Source organism: Ruditapes philippinarum, unplaced genomic scaffold (assembly GCF_026571515.1).
Source record: "Ruditapes philippinarum isolate M1 unplaced genomic scaffold, ASM2657151v2 ctg139_1_1_1_1, whole genome shotgun sequence".
Lineage (NCBI taxonomy): Eukaryota > Metazoa > Mollusca > Bivalvia > Venerida > Veneridae > Ruditapes > Ruditapes philippinarum.
The window spans coordinates 296,635-315,201 of NW_026858874.1; the positions used below are offsets into that span (position 1 = coordinate 296,635).

The following is an 18,567-nucleotide window of genomic DNA, read 5'->3' on the forward strand; positions in this document are numbered from 1 at the left end:
TGTTATTTTTGTCATGATTTATTATTTCTAGGCTATAACTTTTCATTAATTTTCACAAGTGTCATTACTTGGATTTTTACATGTATGTAAGGGTTACTTCCCCTAGGAAATGTATTTCCTCCTTTTCGGCGGGGGATTTTACTGTCTGTGACTCCCCCTTGTATGATTGTTATTATTTTAACGTCATTTAAATATCCTGAAATCAATTTTGGTTTTATATAATAAATATAATGCTCAAATGAAGATTTATCAATATTGTATGTTCCAAAAAGCATTATTTGTAAAGATGATACCGAACTAATATTTCATAAAGGGAGGTAATTAGAAATATATTTTCTTTTAAGTTTAAGTTGAATTCTTAAATAAGAAATGAATGCATATATGTATATTTTAATGATTACATATAATGTGGACAAGCATTTGCAGTGCGTATTTCACATATTCCTTAATGTTTGAAAATTGTTTTAGTAGCATATTTATATACATATATATAAAATTTCAATTGTAATTACCAAGATATGGTAAAGACTGTGATAAAGAAATAACTGTGATCTTTGTTTTCTTATTTATTTAATTTTGTTATTTTAGGTAAAATACGTACATATGATAACTTTCATATTTAAAAATGTCAAAGTTGTCAATAATTGTGGTGCATGCTTTATATGCCATGGTATGGCAGTACATTGACTTTCTAACCAGTTCATGACATCTTTAATGATTCACATGTTGTTCTTTAATAAACTATTCAAATCAACCTATAGATATTGACTTCTTTATGTTCATACACGTACCATTATGATGCTATAAAATCTAAATCACAAGATTAACAAACACGCAAATCATTGGGTTTTAAATCATTAACAAGATATTAAAGTCAGCAATTATTGAATAAATGCAGGCCTCTAATATGTGTACGAGTCCAACAGAATCTTAATCCAGTATGGTACTAAACAATGTATAATGACTTCTTTATAAAGCAACACCATTGTTTTAACATCCCAAAAAAACTTTATTCTTGAGATCCAAACTGTCCATTTAAAGTCTTATAGTCCTATCTTTGTTGTTGGCAATAATTTTGAATCATCCCTTCGGTTCAAACACAAGCCAAGTGCACCTTTTTGTACAGTGATCCTGTCAGTTGAAACTTTGCCATGGCACCGGGTCCTGCCCAACGACGTAAGAAGTGATCTGTGTAAAAAAAAGGTAAAAGTTCATGTCGCCAAACACAGTAGTTATTGACAAAATGGTTTTAAAAATTGTAAGAATAATTCATAAAAGCTTGGCACATCAATGTGCTTTCAAAATATATATAGTTGGATCCGAGTGGGAGCATCTCTGAAATCGAGTCCAAGTGGGAGCATTTTCCATTTTTACAAAAAAACTTTAAGAAACTGACTTTTGAATAGAAATATTTGAAACTAATCTATAAAAAAGTGTAAACATGACTCGGTTTATATTCTGGTACGTTAAAAATAATTTTCAAGAAGGTTTTCAACCTTATTTCATATATGTTTCGGGAAAAGTCCGAGTGGGAGCATTCAGAGAAAAACACTTATCCCGTTTTCAGGCTTAAACCAGGCAATGAATCTATAAACTTTTTTTACAATTATCTCAAGTACTATAGCCATTCTTTGGTGCGCTACATGATTTTTTAATACTCTTACGTTTTCTTATAATAAAATTGTATTTTACCTTCGAATCGACGAAAAAATGGTCCAAGTGGGAGCATTCAGCAGGTGCGCGATGACGTAGTATCCTACCATTGATATCATGAGCTGGATAAAGCCTTGCCGGATAAACTTATCTATTTCCAGTCATTACGTCACATGATGACGTCACATGTTTAGCAGCAAAACAAAACTTCATATAGATGCTATTTTATCGGGGAAAAAGAAGAATGAAACCATTTAATTATTCTAAAAACATGATAAAAAGCAGGATAAATCAAATACAGGGTTGATGTCAGGATGGGGAAGGTTTATCCGGTTCGCTGCGAAAGTGAATCTCGGCTCGCTAAAGCTCGCCAAGATACACTTTCTCGCTCACTGGATAAACCTTCTCCATCCCGACATCAACCATGTATTTTCTATTTGTCTTTAATTGCCATTTAGGTTTCTATTGTCTCCTATTATGAATTGTTTATATTGACACCCCGTCCGCTTTTTGCCCGTGTGCCCTGTCCTGTTTGGTGCCCTGCTTGCTGGCGGTCCTGTGTTGTGGTACGAGTTTTTTTAATGCCGCCCTTCCTTGTTGATATTGTTTTTCATATTGTATATTTGTTTGTTATAATTTATAACTATTTGTGTAAACATATTTAAAATTTGAACATGCAAGTGAATAATTGTATTATTACTATCACAGCAAAAACACAATTTGATTGATGCGATATAGTAATTATATAATAATGATACAGTTAAAAATCTGGATGAAATGAAGTGTAGCTTGATAAAATTTGACTAGACACCGATATGTGTATAACTCATTTATTTTGGTCAATTTTATTAAAACGGGAATATCGGGTGCAGGTTAATAAAAACACAAAGTCATACAATTGTCAAGATTCAGATAAAATCGCTGAGTTGCCAAGGCCAACAGTAATATTCGTCTCATACATTAAACATCTTATCCTCTAAGGAGAACAGAAGTTTTACGACAGAAATACGTTAATTTACAACGAATTTGCTGTTTGCATTGAAACTGTATTGTATAATATCCCACTGGAGATAAACCAATTTCTTCACTGAATTGTATTACTAAATTGTGCGTTTGCAGTAAAGAAATACTATACCATACACAACTACAAGTTATCTAATAAATATACAGGTCTTCATGTCATGAAAATGACAAAAACGATTTAAATATATCTACATGGATACATGTATGTACATACAAAATATTTACATCATTCAGTGTTTAGGAACAAACTCTCAGTGCCAAAGTACCTATTTTATGCTTGATAACAAGTATATTGGTCAAAATTTGTACAGATAATAAAGCGATTAGTATCTAAACAATATAAGAAGAAAAAATGTTTGTTTTGTTATTGATGTTGTTTTCGTGTTGTTTTTTGTGTATATGAGTGGTTTCTTTTCAGTACCGTAGAATTTATTAACAGAAATAACATACTTAAAGAATTTATTGAACATTCCAAGGTAATCGAAGACACAAATTTGTTAAATATAAAATTTTATAACTCATTTGTTAATTTACAAGTTCACCTACGTAAAAGGGATTTCAAGCAGCTTTATAAGCTTAATAAGAAGTCAAAAGTTCCTAAAACAACTTACACTGAAACCGCTCTTAAAGAGATTGGTGTATATACGCGATATTGAGCAGAAAAGAAATCACTTATCCTATTCAAATGAATCATTAAAACGTCTTAATTCATCTTAATGACAACTTATTTCACAACACATCACTGTTCCTACCCAAACTTATATGCCATCATGACAACCATCTTTTAATTTTTTATATTTGTATATTTCACAACAGCAGGTGTCAAGTGTAGTGTGGCAGCTGTAAAGAGTTGTATCCTACTTAACATCAGTGTTGTTACCTATCTTCCTTCCTCCCTCCCTCCCTCAGGTCTATGTAAAATACTCTCAGAAAACGAATGTATACTAAGATATAAGGCTTAGATACTAAGATATATTAATGCATTATGTTAACAACTACAAATCCAAAAGCATTGTAACATGTTAATAAAGGTGTATAACTTTCAAATTAAATATTGCGATTCTTTATTTTCTTAATGAAATAAATCTTCAATAAATCTGATCACAATATCTTAGGAAAGCTTAGTCGCATGATGATTGATGATGTGTCATTTATTTGTCATATTTTACATTCCAAGTGTTCTCTGATTGTTTTCTTCCGTAATATATTGAGTATCAAACAAGTCACAGCAGTTCGAGCTTGATCATCTAGAATTATTTCTTGCAGAATTAAGGTCATTTCAATATTAATACTGTAAAATAAAATATGTCAAGAATTGCCTTGGAAAAATTGTCCGGATTACTCAAAAACTAATGGTGCAATTTCATCTGATTCTAGTGGTGTGCATCGTTGGCATTTCCAGTTCAATGACTTTTGTCAGGGTTATGGCACTTTAATGATTTTTTTTATTTCAAAAGATTGTCCGGGCTACTTCTTTAATACCAATTATGCATTTGAATGAAACTTTACAGGATTCATTGGCATTTCAAGTACTTGCGCATATTGCACGAGTTTTGACAATTACGTTTCATTTTGTGATTCAGTGCTTTATTGACTTAGTAAGTACAATGAAATTAACAGGCACCATGTATGACGTTTTTAAGCATGTACATTGAAAATATCAACGGTAATGATATCTTAGTTACTCGTTTACAGATGTTGAGTTAGAAATGTCTTTTAAAGAAGTACTTTTCCTGAATTAACAAACCGCAACATTGATCTGTTTGATATTTTCAGGCTGTTTTGTATCTTTTTTGTGTTTTTGTTGTTTTCAGCTACACCAGCACTATAAATGCTACCTTATCATACTTCTATAATTATGGCAATTTTGTATCGTAATATGATGGGAAAGTTTGTATCTTTGACAGTCATAGAAATGAATAATTCTTAATCGAAAATCTCTTAATTGATATTAATAATTAATTTGTTAAGTTACTTTATAACCAATAAATCTTCATAATCTGCATATTAAAGGGGCTACACTGAGGTCTGACGGGTAATTTGGTGTCCAAAAAAATGTATACAAATTTCCCCACAAATCACAATATTATGACTAAAATAACAATAACTTACACTTTAACCAACCCACTAACAACAATTATGCTAGAAAATGCATATTCACATTAGCTTTTGATGCAAAAATGAAAGTTGGTTTTCCCAGACATGTACAGAAGTTACCCACAATTCATCGGGTATAACTAAAATACGCAACGGACATTTTTGGAACAACAGAGTAAACGGGGGTAAAAAAGTCTATTGATTTTTTCTCAACTCTCTTACCTATCATGTTTATATAACTTGGGTATAACGAAGAAAAACTGTATAAAAGATAATCAAGTTAGCAATTTCGTTGTCTTGAAAAATCAAACGCCAGCGAAGCGGTCATTTTCTAGACAAAACGGAAAGATATTATATACATGTACAATTATTTTCATTGACATTTCAGTTTCAATTTCAATATTCAAAGGCAAACATAATGCATCGGTGATATTTATACTAAAACGAGCACAGTGTAATCACACTAATAAAAGTATTTAACGCTATCTATAACGTATTTAAATAAAATACAGTTAATGACAAGTCTCATTTGATTTGATTGTTTGTATTTGGGATGGAGTGGGGGTTACGTCACAGAAAACTGTGTAGGTCATTTTGGCGACTCTTCAGTTTTACTGGTGGAGAAAGAACTCAGGTGCCCCCTTTGCAAAATTGTTTCTGGCACAAACGGGCATCTGTGTATGTAATGAGTGACGTTTCGTAGGCTATCTTGATAGGATCGTACATACACGTTCCACACACAATTACATCATATTCATACCATAGGCAAAATTAAATGCACGTTTCCTATTGTAACAATATGAAACCCCAGAAAAAAACCTATGAACTAGCTTCTGAATGTGGCATTTCTATCGTTATTCCATAAAAGCATCCCCCCCCCAAAAAAAAGAATGAATACATCAATGGGCATGCTCTGGAGTGTTGGTATTTATTACCTGCACTCCAGTTACGCACTGTGCATGTATATGAATTCGATTTAACTCTGACACGTTTTCAACAGAAAAGTCTTCAAACTATGATACAATAAATGATTATGATTCTATTAGAAACTTGTTTAGAATTTAATGATTTTTTGGTGAAAACGATATAGTTTACTTGTACTACAGATAAGATCAAAGTGCTGAAGGCACTGAAGAAAAAACGGATAAACTTTCACATTTTCACTCCAGTTTCACAGGTAAATTAATTTTATATGTCGCGGTTTACATCTAAATATCAGCTAACCTTTGCTTTTTGAGACTTTTGTTTTTGAAAATAATCTAAACGAGTAAAATAAATCCTCTTTTATAGGCAAATAATTTAATAAGTAGCATTCCCGATTTCTCTTTCATAAATTGGCTTTAGCAAATTCTTTTCTATTCAAATATTAAGAACATTCTGTCAGTGACGTGTCCTCTACTTGAAATCTTCCTGGTGTTTTTTTTCGGTAACAGGAAGAAAATGACAGTCTGTTCGTATCATTCGGTAACAGGAAGAAAATGACAGTCTGTTCATTTGATCTTGACTGAGAAAGATCATGTTTTGTGAACCAATTTATCCTGCCGATAAAGATTTTGCAAGCAATCTGGTGGTTTATGTTCTAGTGCTTACACTTAATTTTTAATTCCAAAGAACATTTCTTAGGAGACCTTTAACGTTTGATTACGGTATAATCACTATAATCGAAATACTTAGGAATTAATTTTAATTCCTGTTACTGTGAAATTTTTCGTTCACGTGTTTAAAATACTTAAGTAGCTCTAAAATTTTCAAAACGATATCCAGTATTTCCGAAACAATTTACAAAGGCTTTTAATACACAATCTTATGAATTTAAAGTATTACGAGAACCACCCATTTAATCTCCAGAAATACATACGAAAAACAAGATAAATCAAAAGGCTGCAAGCTCTGTGGTATTTTCTGATCTTTGCAATATAAAGCGCACTGTACAACTGTATTATTTTCCTGTATAAGTTTATTTTTATGTACTATAATTCTTCTTGCTTGGTACCAGAGTTTGAAACATTTTGCATGACTAGAGTTGCATCAAAAATCATTTATGTTCATTTTTATGACAGCCACACTTTATCCTTGCATATCGTGGCTATTTCCTTAACAAAGAAACTTTATAAAAAATAATTGCCTTGAATTGGATTTGAACCCCAGACACACTAAACGAGCGCGTTACCCTTGCACCACGGAGAAGATATACGAACAATGCCTGAATAAAATCAAGTAATACTAAATTTAGATTTTTCACTGCATTTCGGGTTAATTTCGAGGTTTTTTGTTCAAGATAAACCTGTTCTTTAACATTGATGTAAATAATTTAACAAAAATCTTCCCGCCAAAACAGTCCGACATGTATATATTCCACTACTCGACAATCAGATTTATTTGTGAAATAAGCTCTCGACATCGCTTAAAATAGCATTTTCATTGATTAAAATGATATTCATCCGCGTAATTTGTGAATGTGCATTCATTGACAATTCTATAAGCCAAAGCTACTTTTAAACTTTGAATGCGTTGTAATTTGTTGGATACTTATAACAAAATGAAAATATTTCTTTCTTTTAAATCGGTAGTTTTCAGGTGTTTTAAGAACTGTTTGTCGTGAAACCGCTGTGTCAGAGATTGAATGTTAGCTTTGTATTTCCTAATCTTCGATCAGAAATACAAAATAGATGGTAACATTCAATGAATACAACACCCACACGACCAAGCAAAACAGGACCACAGCTAAATTATCAATGAAAACATTAATTTCAGGCTTTCAAGTGGTAAATAAAAAGAATAAACAACAAAAATGAAAAACAGGAAGAAAGAAGAGACAAAAGTAAAGAAAAGTAAAGGTTTTCGTGCTATAAAGAAAGAAAAGCAGCGTTCTCTCCCTAACTTATTTATGCAATGAAATGCATCCGATCAATATTTAGCCATTGTAGTTTTTGAAACCAGTCACTCGTGTTTTCAAAATAGTCGGGAAATGAACCCGACTTTTTTTATCAAAACATTTACAAAACTATTAACAATGAGTATGCCATGATAAACAGGCTATAAGGAGTAAAAACAATGGTTTATATATGCATTGCCCTTTACCGTCTAGGAGTTGGAAGTATTATAAAACATAGTTTAAGCAATGGTTGTTGTATGAGGTGAGGTTAATAATATCTTACTGAATTCTTAAAGTTACTTTTACTTACCTGCCCTTCACATTTGTCTTGCTGTATCGTGATTTTGTTTGTTTCGTTTAACAGTCGGGCATACTTCCTGATCGGGAAACAAGGGGATTCCCCTTCGAGGCTTCCCGATCAGGCAGCAAACGTCAAAATCCTTCCCGATCGGGAAGTTTATTGGCCTTTTTTTACGTAGTTCAGGAAAAATGGCCGCTGCATAACAGTTCTCAATACACTTCAATATGAATATCACACTTTAGTTCAGAAAAGATACATCTAAAATCCTACCGAGTCATTTTCTTTTAAAATGTCTACAATTAAAATAATCTGAAAGTGAATTAAAGTAAAGTTTTATGATTTTACTAAAAAGTAGCTGCTTCCCGTTTTGGAAACACTGCTTCCTGATCAGGCATCTAGCAAAATAGACACCATTAAAAGTTTCCCGTTTGGGATACATTGCTTCCCAAATTGGAAGTACACTATATTTTATTAGTACCTTGTTTGCAAATCTAAAAATTAGAAATGGCCAAGTCTGGTCAGTTTTCAAAGACATGTGGCACAGAATTCAAACATGACGAGTGGAATATATCTGGTGAAGCGTGTGTACTTGTGAGGCGTACGATACCTATAAAAACTTTAGCTTTACTTGACGGACAGTACAAAAATCATAATTACAGTACAAAAGTTTCGTACTGTAAAGATTGTATAGCACATGTTGAGAAACATTGCACAGAGTGTAATATTCCTAAACAATTACCATGCATCTCAAATAAGACAACCGTTGACTCGAGCACACAGACGGATGGGGAAACTTGGAAGTTGATATTTGAAGGTAATGGTTTTAATGTGCAATATTTCGTTGGCTATAGCTCCTCAAGATGTGTTTACATACTACATTGTAGTGACTGTGTCATATTTCTGTTTTATGAAACTTAAGCCACGTTTAATTAAAAATAATTTGGGAAAAATATATAATAAAATGTAAAATAAAATAAATAGATAAAATATAGCTTACTCTATTGAATATCTATGAATATTTCCTTTATATATCAACTATTTAGGGGAACGTTGGTCTAATGGCTAAGGTGTCTCCCTCTCAAACCAGGGGTCGTGGTTTTAAGGCCTAGACGGAGCACGTTCATGTTTCCTCAATAGACACCAGTACTGGTTTGTTCCAGGAAGTGGAATAACATAAGTTTCAAACTAAATATGTTTAAACTAACTAAAATGGAGGAATATTTATTGCAGATTTGGAGTCCCAACAAAAGGAAGAACTAGCATACAAGCTTGCTAAGGAAGAATCAAAGGCAATTCTTGAAGATTGTCACAAGCTATCCTGTATATATAAAGACCTTGAACAATTAATAAATCTCAAGATAGATGTTTATAGCAGAAAATACAACAAAGTTGTATTGGCCTTTCTCAATGGAGTATCTTCTGTCAATAAAACAACCGAAAATGAGGTAAAAATTTGCCTCGCTCTTGAACAAATTTATGGACTTACTCATAAATACTTTGTTTCTCCTCTGTCATTTGTGAATAATCTTATACAGTTTCAGTCAACTCAAAGTAAGATGCTTCTCAACATGAATTCAAAGCTGTATCCTGGTGGCAGTTACTCGACTGTTACTAACTGGCTAAGTTCTCAAAGTGTTCGGAGTCCTGTATATCCACAACATGATTGCATAGTTGCTTTTGACAATGATCAGATCGTTGGAAAAACATGGAATGTTAGAGCTAATAACAAAGTTAATGTCTCTGTTGTTACATCTATGTGTGCAGTTGAATTTGAATCAAAACAGCAGTTTGATCATTCTATACATCCTAAGTTATGGTTTAAATATTCTGATTTCACAGAAAGATTATTAGATATAAGAAATCGTGAGGGTAAAGTTTACGATTTGGTATATGACACCCACTATAGACAACTGTATATGAATTTGGAAGAAGCAATAATTCTCATTTATAAAGAACAAGTCGCTGCTATTAAAGATGACTATTTCTTTGATGATATTGACCAGTCCATTGCTGACGAACCAGGCATGGACCAAATCAAATGTTTGCTTTGTGGCATGCAATTCAAAAAGTCAAAAATAAAATGCGATAAATGCCATGTTAACATAAGGGAAGTACATAAGCAGTTGATTACTCCTAGTCTCAGTAAAACTTATAATGAGCCTAAAAAAGAAAACCAGTTGAAAAAGAATATAATTTTACTAAAAACATCTTCCAAAACCAGACTGCAAAACACCAATAAATGAACATAGAAATATTAAATTCCATGTTCTTGACCCTGTTGAATTGAATCCTAATTCTTATGAATCTATTAAATTTGTTTTACGTAAAATTGGACTGGAAGCTGGCATTAGACGGTATAGAATTGGCTCAGATGAATCTTCCACTAGAGATTGGATTTTTGTGATGTGTGATGGTTTACCTTATTCAATTGCACACAAGTTAATCCACGATAGCTACTATTGTGTAAAATGCTATGAATCTATTTTGGGATATGAATGTTTTAAATTAGATAGTATAAAACATCATAATGGTGAAAATACACAAATTGTTTATGAATTCGATTGGGTTGTTTTACTTATCGGCAAAGGTCATTTTGAAATGAACATGATCAAAAGTTTCTTCGAATTAAATTGGGAGCCTGTATTCAAGCAAATAGCTATATTGATGGGTTTTAAAAGTGAAAGAGCATTAGCCTGTGCAAAACTCTGTACGGACAACCACAAAGTATGGCAAATGTTAAAAATATTTTACTTTGGTACTTTGTATGAGTTGCTTTTGCCTTACATCAGATATTGTATATCAAATGATATAGTTGCATCTCCGGAGGGATATATAAACTGGTGTAAGACATGCAGAAGTCAAAGATATATCTATGTGCATGAGCAGATACTAACATACTGTCAAGCTTTGCTTAATTACAGACAAGGACTTCGTTTGAACAAATTTGATTTAGTTATTAGAGGCAAGGAAATGTTCTCAAATATATTTTTTGGACGAAATCATGTTAAGTATCAGTACATATCAATTATGGAAACTTGTGACTATTTTTTATACCCACAAGAAATTAAAACATTTTTGGAAGGAAACTGTTCATTTGATATGTCTTCTTCTGGCTGTAAGGGTGAAGATTTAGATTTCAAATTAGAAACAGTGAACAAAAAAAGTAAATCATGGATAAGCGGAGTTCCTAACTTTGATACATGGCTGCGAATATTTCGTAATTTAGACAGACTTGATATACTTCGACAATCATTTATGAACACAGTTGGATTACAAAATGAATCAGATACATGCGTTGTTAATCAAGAAAGCGCCACAGAATATAGAAAGGAAATAACAGTATGGAGAGAGGCATTAAGACGGAAACTCTATCTGTCAACGCCTTTGGAAGAAACTGAGTTCATATCAGTTTCTGGGGAAGTGTTAAATCCCGATTTGATCCATTTTACTGAAATGGCTAAAATAAATCGGTGATTTTGTCAGGAAACACAACTGAACCAATCAGAATCAAACGAATTTGTGTAACATTAGCTGAGCGCCAGAATGATGAATCAATTCATAATCAGACTAAAGAGGTTATTTTTACAAGAATCGAAAACAGTTTAGAAAGGATTGAAAGTGATGAAAAGAAACAAAATCTTTCTAAAGTGTTTGAGTCTATTCGAAGCAAAACGAAAGATGCATTGATAAGTTTTTATTCTCAAATACAAAATGAAATAAGTGAGGAGTTTTCTGACAGTGATGATTAAACAATGTTAAATAAAATGCTTAATAAAAATTAAAGAACAAACTATCAAAGCACAAAACAACTACAAAAACAATACAACAAATTTTACTTTAAATATATTAAAACATAGTACTTGCAATGTTGTCATATCAATTTAATAAGTCTACTGTAGTTTTGTTTTTAAACTTCCTAACAAATATACCAGTCTCATTTATTAGCTTCCCAAGCCGTAAATCTTCTTTTATTAAAAACAATACTTTAAATTTTACATTTAGAAATACAAAATTTATAATAATTTCTTAATAATATCTTTATGTGCTTCCTTAGCCTAGCTTTAATACAATATTTTACATTGTTTAAAAATTTACATTAAAACAATACTTTACATTTTACAATCAAAAATACCAAAATTACCATAATTTCTTAATAATTTCTTAATGTGCTTTATTAGCCTTTAATACAATATTTTGCATTGTTTAAAATTGTACATTATTTAAAACATATAAGACCAACATCTGATTTCAAATGACTATCAGAGAACATAAATTGAACAGCGTATTATCGAACATCATATAAAAAATGAGCATACCCAAAAAGGGTACTTAAATGCTTATTAATATTACAGAAATATAAAATACTGAACTGGTGTGTGATTAGAATTGTTACTTCGAACACATGTCACGGATAACAAGTGTTAAATATGCTACAAATATTTGTGTTACAAATTAATGTTTACCTTTACGTTTTACAACTCTATTATGTGTTGCATTGTTTTTCTCTTTTCTAGTGTTTCTTGTCTTCTTTTCTTTTATTTTCTCAATATTTTTGTCTTTTGACCTCTTTTCTTTTGCACATTTATTAAAAAGTCTCCTACTGCTCTTCCTGGGTGGTGAAACAATAGAATTTGTTTTTTCTTCTTCTGATATATTTGGCTTGGTTGATCTAAGATTGGATGGGAGGTATGACTGGGCCGTTAATGGTCTACTTGGTGATGGTTCTACAATAACACAGCGGTCTGGATTTTGCTTCACTGTATATTCTTGGTCGGTTTTATGTGATTTTAAACCTTCTTGACAGAACTTGTCTTTCAATTCACCAGAGCCATAAAACCATCGATTCCCATCTTTGTCTTGAACAAGACAAAAAACATCTGATCCTGTAATGGAATGTTACTCATATGCCTTTTTCAGCAATGTCGGTCTCCTTTTACACAAAGAAATTGATCGTTTTCGATTACTTGGCTTAAAGGATATGTCTACTTTTCCAGAATGATGTTTCATTTTAGTAGACGCATAGCTGTGGCCATGTTTTTCGAAGTCATTTACGCTCAATTCATTATTTTGCAGACATTCATTTCCCAAACTTAACCCACTTTGAGCTTGATTATTAGATGTCTCCTCAGATACGACTGTTTCATTGCCAATAGGTACATCAAGATTTGTCACAGTAAAACTATCATCATACTCGATTTCTGAATAAAAGGAACAATAATTTTCATTCATATCTGAACATGTCTCACTGTTGTCATTCAGTAATGGAATGGTAGATAACATATCATTATCATGTGTCATTGTTTCATCTGGCCTCCCTGTCAGTAACTCGCATAATGCTGAAGCAGCAGACGTGTCCTCAGATTCCATTTTCTAAAATATAAAATACATAAATTTATGTAAATCCATTCGTTTTCCCGATCAGGAAGTATTTGCATTGACTAAAATGGCTGTAGCACATGGGCCAGGAGTAACGATAAAGTTTTTTTCTGTTATCAAAGGGTATCATAACTACAAGATAAAGATGGAACATTCTAAACATTACAAGTGTCAACAAGAACCAGATAACTGTATTGACAAAGATGCAGTTGTTGTTAAATGCTTGGAGTCTGGAAATACTGTCGGACATGTGCCTTCAAAACCGGTGAAATTGAACAAAAAAATTACACGCATCCTTCAGCTAGATTCTACTATAGAAATTTACTGGTATGTTCTGTTTATTTGAACATCAACATTATTGAGTTGAAAGCTTATGTATATTTAAAATTGAACGAAAAGAAAATTCATGCTTCTGTTACATATTTCAGTCAGTCATATGACATCCCAAGACAAAGTGCTCATCCCTGGCCGCTTTGCTTCCAGAAAGGTGGAGGTGTTATCCAGCCAGCAGTTTATTTAATTAGTACACCATTTCGATATGAAAGACAGATATTGAACATATTAGACGAGGTCGCAGATGAAAACCAGGATATCTACAGTCAAATGTCAATAACAGTAAGTATATATGAAAACAATTACAGATTCATATAACCATTTAACATTCATTATTTACCTTGCTTTCCTGCAATTATCTAAATATTTGTTTGAGAGTAATCTTCATGCAACACTTATTGCTGTTAATAATTTCAGACTGAACGAGATGGTGAGAAGACGCCGCCTATGATACTATCATCTGTATCTGGACATCCAGACACCCCAGACTACAAAACATGCACACCCTGACTGTTGATCTCTTGTAAAGGAAATTAATAAAAAATACTTACTTTGTATGTTGTTATCACTGGTTATTGTCCAAAGCAATTTCCAGAATATCAAGAAAAAAACTTCCCAAACGGGAAACTTTAAATGGTGTCCATTTTGCTAGATGCCTGATCAGGAAGCAGTGTTTCCAAAACGGGAAGCAGCTACTTTTTAGTAAAATCATAAAACTTTTCTTTAATTCACATTTTAATTGTAGACATTTTAAAAGAAAATGACTCGGTAGGATTTTAGATGTATCTTTTCTGAACTAAAGTGTGATATTCATATTGACGTGTATTGAGAACTGTTATGCAGCGGCCATTTTTCCTGAACTACGTAAAAAAGGCCAATAAACTTCCCGATCGGGAAGGATTTTGACGTTTGCTGCCTGATCGGGAAGCCTCGAAGGGGAATCCCCTTGTTTCCCGATCAGGAAGTATGCCCAACTGTTTAATTTGAAAGAAAGTTAGGGTTTAAAAAACAACAACTATATAATCAGTTTTAAGTTTATTTCACTAGTCACGGCAATAACCCTGCTGTGGAAGCTTGACTATGTCGGGGGCTGCGTCATGTGAACGTTGCCGTCGCCTTGATTGTCTTTATTCCAGTTTTCCTTTTTTACTCTTATAACGCTCTCAATTTCTTTTCCACCGGGAAGCTTTCAATATATTGGTAACATTAAAGCACAGCTCAATTGACCCATCACTAGCACGGAGGCCTTCCAATAAGAAAAAATTTATCAGGATATCTGCTAAATCAATAATGATAATAATAATATTAATAGAGCCAGATTGTAACTCTTTTCCGACTTACCATGTGCATGAAACAGGTATCAATTACCTATAGTTTTGAATGTCTAGATCAAAACATAGTAATCTTTTCATCAACAAAGTTTATATCCAATGCGGATAAATATGCAAGTATGTATGTAAAATGATAAATATTAAATTTCAGATCTATCTAGCAAAGGAGATCGATTTTTTCTTTAAGAATTTTAATTATGTGCACTAGACATACATTAGAAATATTATCTAATAAAGTTGAAGCCTAAATGTCCTATAATGAGGCCGGATTCATTCTCTATTTAGCCAGTGCTTTCAGTGCTTTGATCAGAGTTAAAGAGAAAATTCTGGAATAACATTCTGTGTGTGCGTGTGATTTTTTATGCTTACAATACTCAAATTCATGTTCGTTGTATAAAAGGTATTACGAAGTTTTTTTTCCTGAACGGGTGTCAGATAAACCAAAGTGACCTTTGAAATAGGACCCATTACACTGATTGACAAAGTAAATTTTCTTAGCCTAGATATCATGATATTTTAACCATTACGAAGTTAATACATAATATTTAATAATTACACGAAAGCTCTCAAATTAACATAGAATATTTGTAAAATTTGTGTATGTCAGTTTCGAACTCCGTACGTTTAGCTAAATTCATCATTGTAATGGAGAAAAAAACATGATTACAACAATGTAATGCTTTAAATATATTGAAATTGCTTTTGAAAGATTTTTCTCACAAGAACATATGTGAACAACAAGAAATTTAACAAACAAAACCATTATTTGCTTTTAAATTTATGGATTGTTGGTATATTCCGGTTTCGCACTTTCGTTGCTGCCGATACACAAAAAATTCTCCTTTTCGCTTTTTAGTCATCCCGAGAATCATCACGTGACCGTTGTTTTTATTCAGATTTGCAAACTGAAAGGTGTTTAAACGCTTTTCCCACAAAATTGGAGAAAATATGTATTTCAAACGACTTGCCAATCCAAAGAACACATATCAATGTATCACTGATTCTGTTTGAATGTCCCTAACTCGCAGGTAGCAAAAAAATATCGGTTCGTGAAATTTTACTTTTTTTTGTGACATTCGGCCGTACCTCAGTGATGATTAAGGTGACAACGGAGTCAATTATCACTGAAAAAACCTAAAATGAGATTTTTTGCTTAGTAGATTTATCAACCATTTCTGAACACATTCGTGATTTAATTTTGGAAGCAGTTAGTCCAAAAAATGTGTTTTTAAACGTTTTTAAACGGTACCTGTACCATTTTTATCTGCTATTCGCGTAACCTGTCAATTATCGATAACGCTCCGCCCCCTGTTGAGGCATCAATGAGGGAAATCGGTAGTTCCATATATCCGTGAATTACCGGTCCATACTGGTCCATACTACTCGTAATTCATGTATCGTACAAATACCGTACATCTTTTATGAATATCGTCTACCTTTTATTTAGCATTTTTTTTATAAAATAAGAAATTGTCGGCCAATGTACGTAACATAATGTATAAAACATAAACAATTAAGCATAGCGGCAAATCGCACGACCACGGGGTTGTTTAAAAATATGCATGGTTGCTAAAATATCCATAATGTGTGAAAATAATTTGTCTGTCCCGTTAATCTGATAGATATTACATTGAGTTTATGGACTTTTGAACGGATTCAATGGCTTGCTTTACATTCAACCTCGTTTTCTAACAATGTCAAGTAAAACAACAACAAAAACAGACAACTTTTTTATGTGAACGCCTATATGACTTGCGGTACGGTGTCCCTGACAAATTTCTTAACCATTTTAGATTGTTTAAGGATGATTATTTCTCTATGAATCAATAAAAAAATATTAATATATATTATCAGTGTATGCTTTGAATAAATTGTTCGCCAGTAAATCGAACACAGTACTAATAAACCTGGGACAAAGTATGGAATTATTGTATACCCCAGTAGAAACTGGATCTCTATGCCGTGCGTAAATGATTTTCATGATAATAGATGTCAAGAAGGTCAGATCATAATTATCGAGTGATACCTTTAATTTCTATTAAAATATGTCAAGCATTTATATCAATTTGGAGGAAAAAATATATAATATCCCGTTCTAATTTGTACATCTACCATGGACTTTAAAAGACCGTCAGAAGCTAAGTTTTTTGTTATTTTAATTTATATTTTAACGGAAATTCATACACCAATACACAGACAGAGTGACACTGGTATAATATAATAATAATGCTGATGATAATAATAATAATCTTCAAACGTGAAACAATTAAATACCCCGCTAACGGTGCGCAAATACGTTCCATTCCCCCCCCCCACCGAGTGCCTCAAATTTTACCGAAAGTCACGTGACATGTGAGACCGTTACCAGACGAAAAGTAAATCACGTTAAAATTTGAAGAAATTTCTGTAATAAACTGATATTAATCAGCAAATTTTTAATTGGTCAGATGACACTCGGTCATAAAATGTTGTTAGAGTATGTTACCGCAACTTGTGACCCTCTCTGGTGCGATATTTGTGTATTATGCAATTATTTAGCGTGAAACGTAGGGGTCCGAGAGAGAACAGCCGATTTATGACACTTCGTTTGATGCGGGTCGGACTAACTTTGAATCGGCATAACTTTTTTAATAATCAAGCAATTAACATGCGGTTTAAAGCACATGAAAGGGAATTTATTTACGGAGGGAACCGTGTCAGGGATTTTTGTTTGCTCAATCAGCGACTTAATTATCTTTAATTACGTAATATGTATGGTGAAAAAAGTCGTATAAAATGTTTGACGTTACGTAATATTTTTTTGAGAAAAGATGGAAAAAAATTTGAGACACGGTTCCCCAGATATTATAAGTATGTTTATTTTCCAAAAGTTTTATGACAAAAAAATAAAAAATGACTTTGATATGACGATTTAAAATTTTAGGATTTTTATTAAAAATCAATCATTTACAAAGGCATTTTTTTCAAATATGTTATTTTTTATGATGATCAACGACATTTAATGCACAAAGATTAAATAAATAATAATTATTACTAAAATAAGTTGGTTTAAATGACATTTATGTGAGTACCACGGAAAGTGTCTGTTATCACCTTAATAACAATATTATATATACTATTCCAATTGCATTATACAAGGGTCGAAATTATTTTAAAACACTCAGTTTTGTTACTTTATGTGATTGTTGTAATACTTTTATTTTTCATTATATTGTCCGTTTAATTTAAAGCAATAGCTTCATGTACTGTCATTTGTTCAAAATTTTCCCAGTCGTGGTCAATTAAAACGCAATATGAGGAATACTGAAATATGACTTAATCGACGTACTAAATTTTAATCTGTACTACTAATAGTTATTTCTCATTATTTGATTTATTTTTATGCCCCCACAAAGTGGGGGCATATAGCGTTGCACTTAAACCGGATGGCAGATTTTGCTTAAACTCCCAGGGATGAACAACCTTAATGGGTAGATGGTAGTAAAGGAAGGAATTTTTGCTGCGACCAAATTTAACAGAATTATGGCCCTTTGTTGATTTTTTCAATATATACCTTATAGAAATTTTGTGAACGCAAC

General features: G+C 32.3%; 1 protein-coding gene across 1 annotated transcript; it reads left to right on the forward strand.

Moving 5' to 3' along the window:
* The first annotated feature begins 12,304 nt into the window (after positions 1-12,304).
* Positions 12,305-14,199, forward strand: LOC132754544 (uncharacterized). The gene is made up of 2 exons (XM_060745183.1): positions 12,305-13,940; positions 14,076-14,199. Exons 1-2 carry the CDS (start codon positions 13,545-13,547, stop codon positions 14,166-14,168), a joined length of 489 nt encoding a protein of 162 aa, XP_060601166.1. The 5' UTR covers positions 12,305-13,544; the 3' UTR covers positions 14,169-14,199.
* Positions 14,200-18,567: the final 4,368 nt, after the last annotated feature.

What these genes read in the sequence shown, in the direction of transcription:
- LOC132754544 (XM_060745183.1), top strand. Translation starts at nt 13,545, where the DNA reads ATGCTTGGAGTCTGGAAATACTGTCGGACATGTGCCTTCAAAACCGGT. An exon ending in ACAGTCAAATGTCAATAACA is followed by an intron (nt 13,941 to 14,075) that starts GTAAGTATATAT and finishes TAATAATTTCAG; the next exon opens with ACTGAACGAGATGGTGAGAA.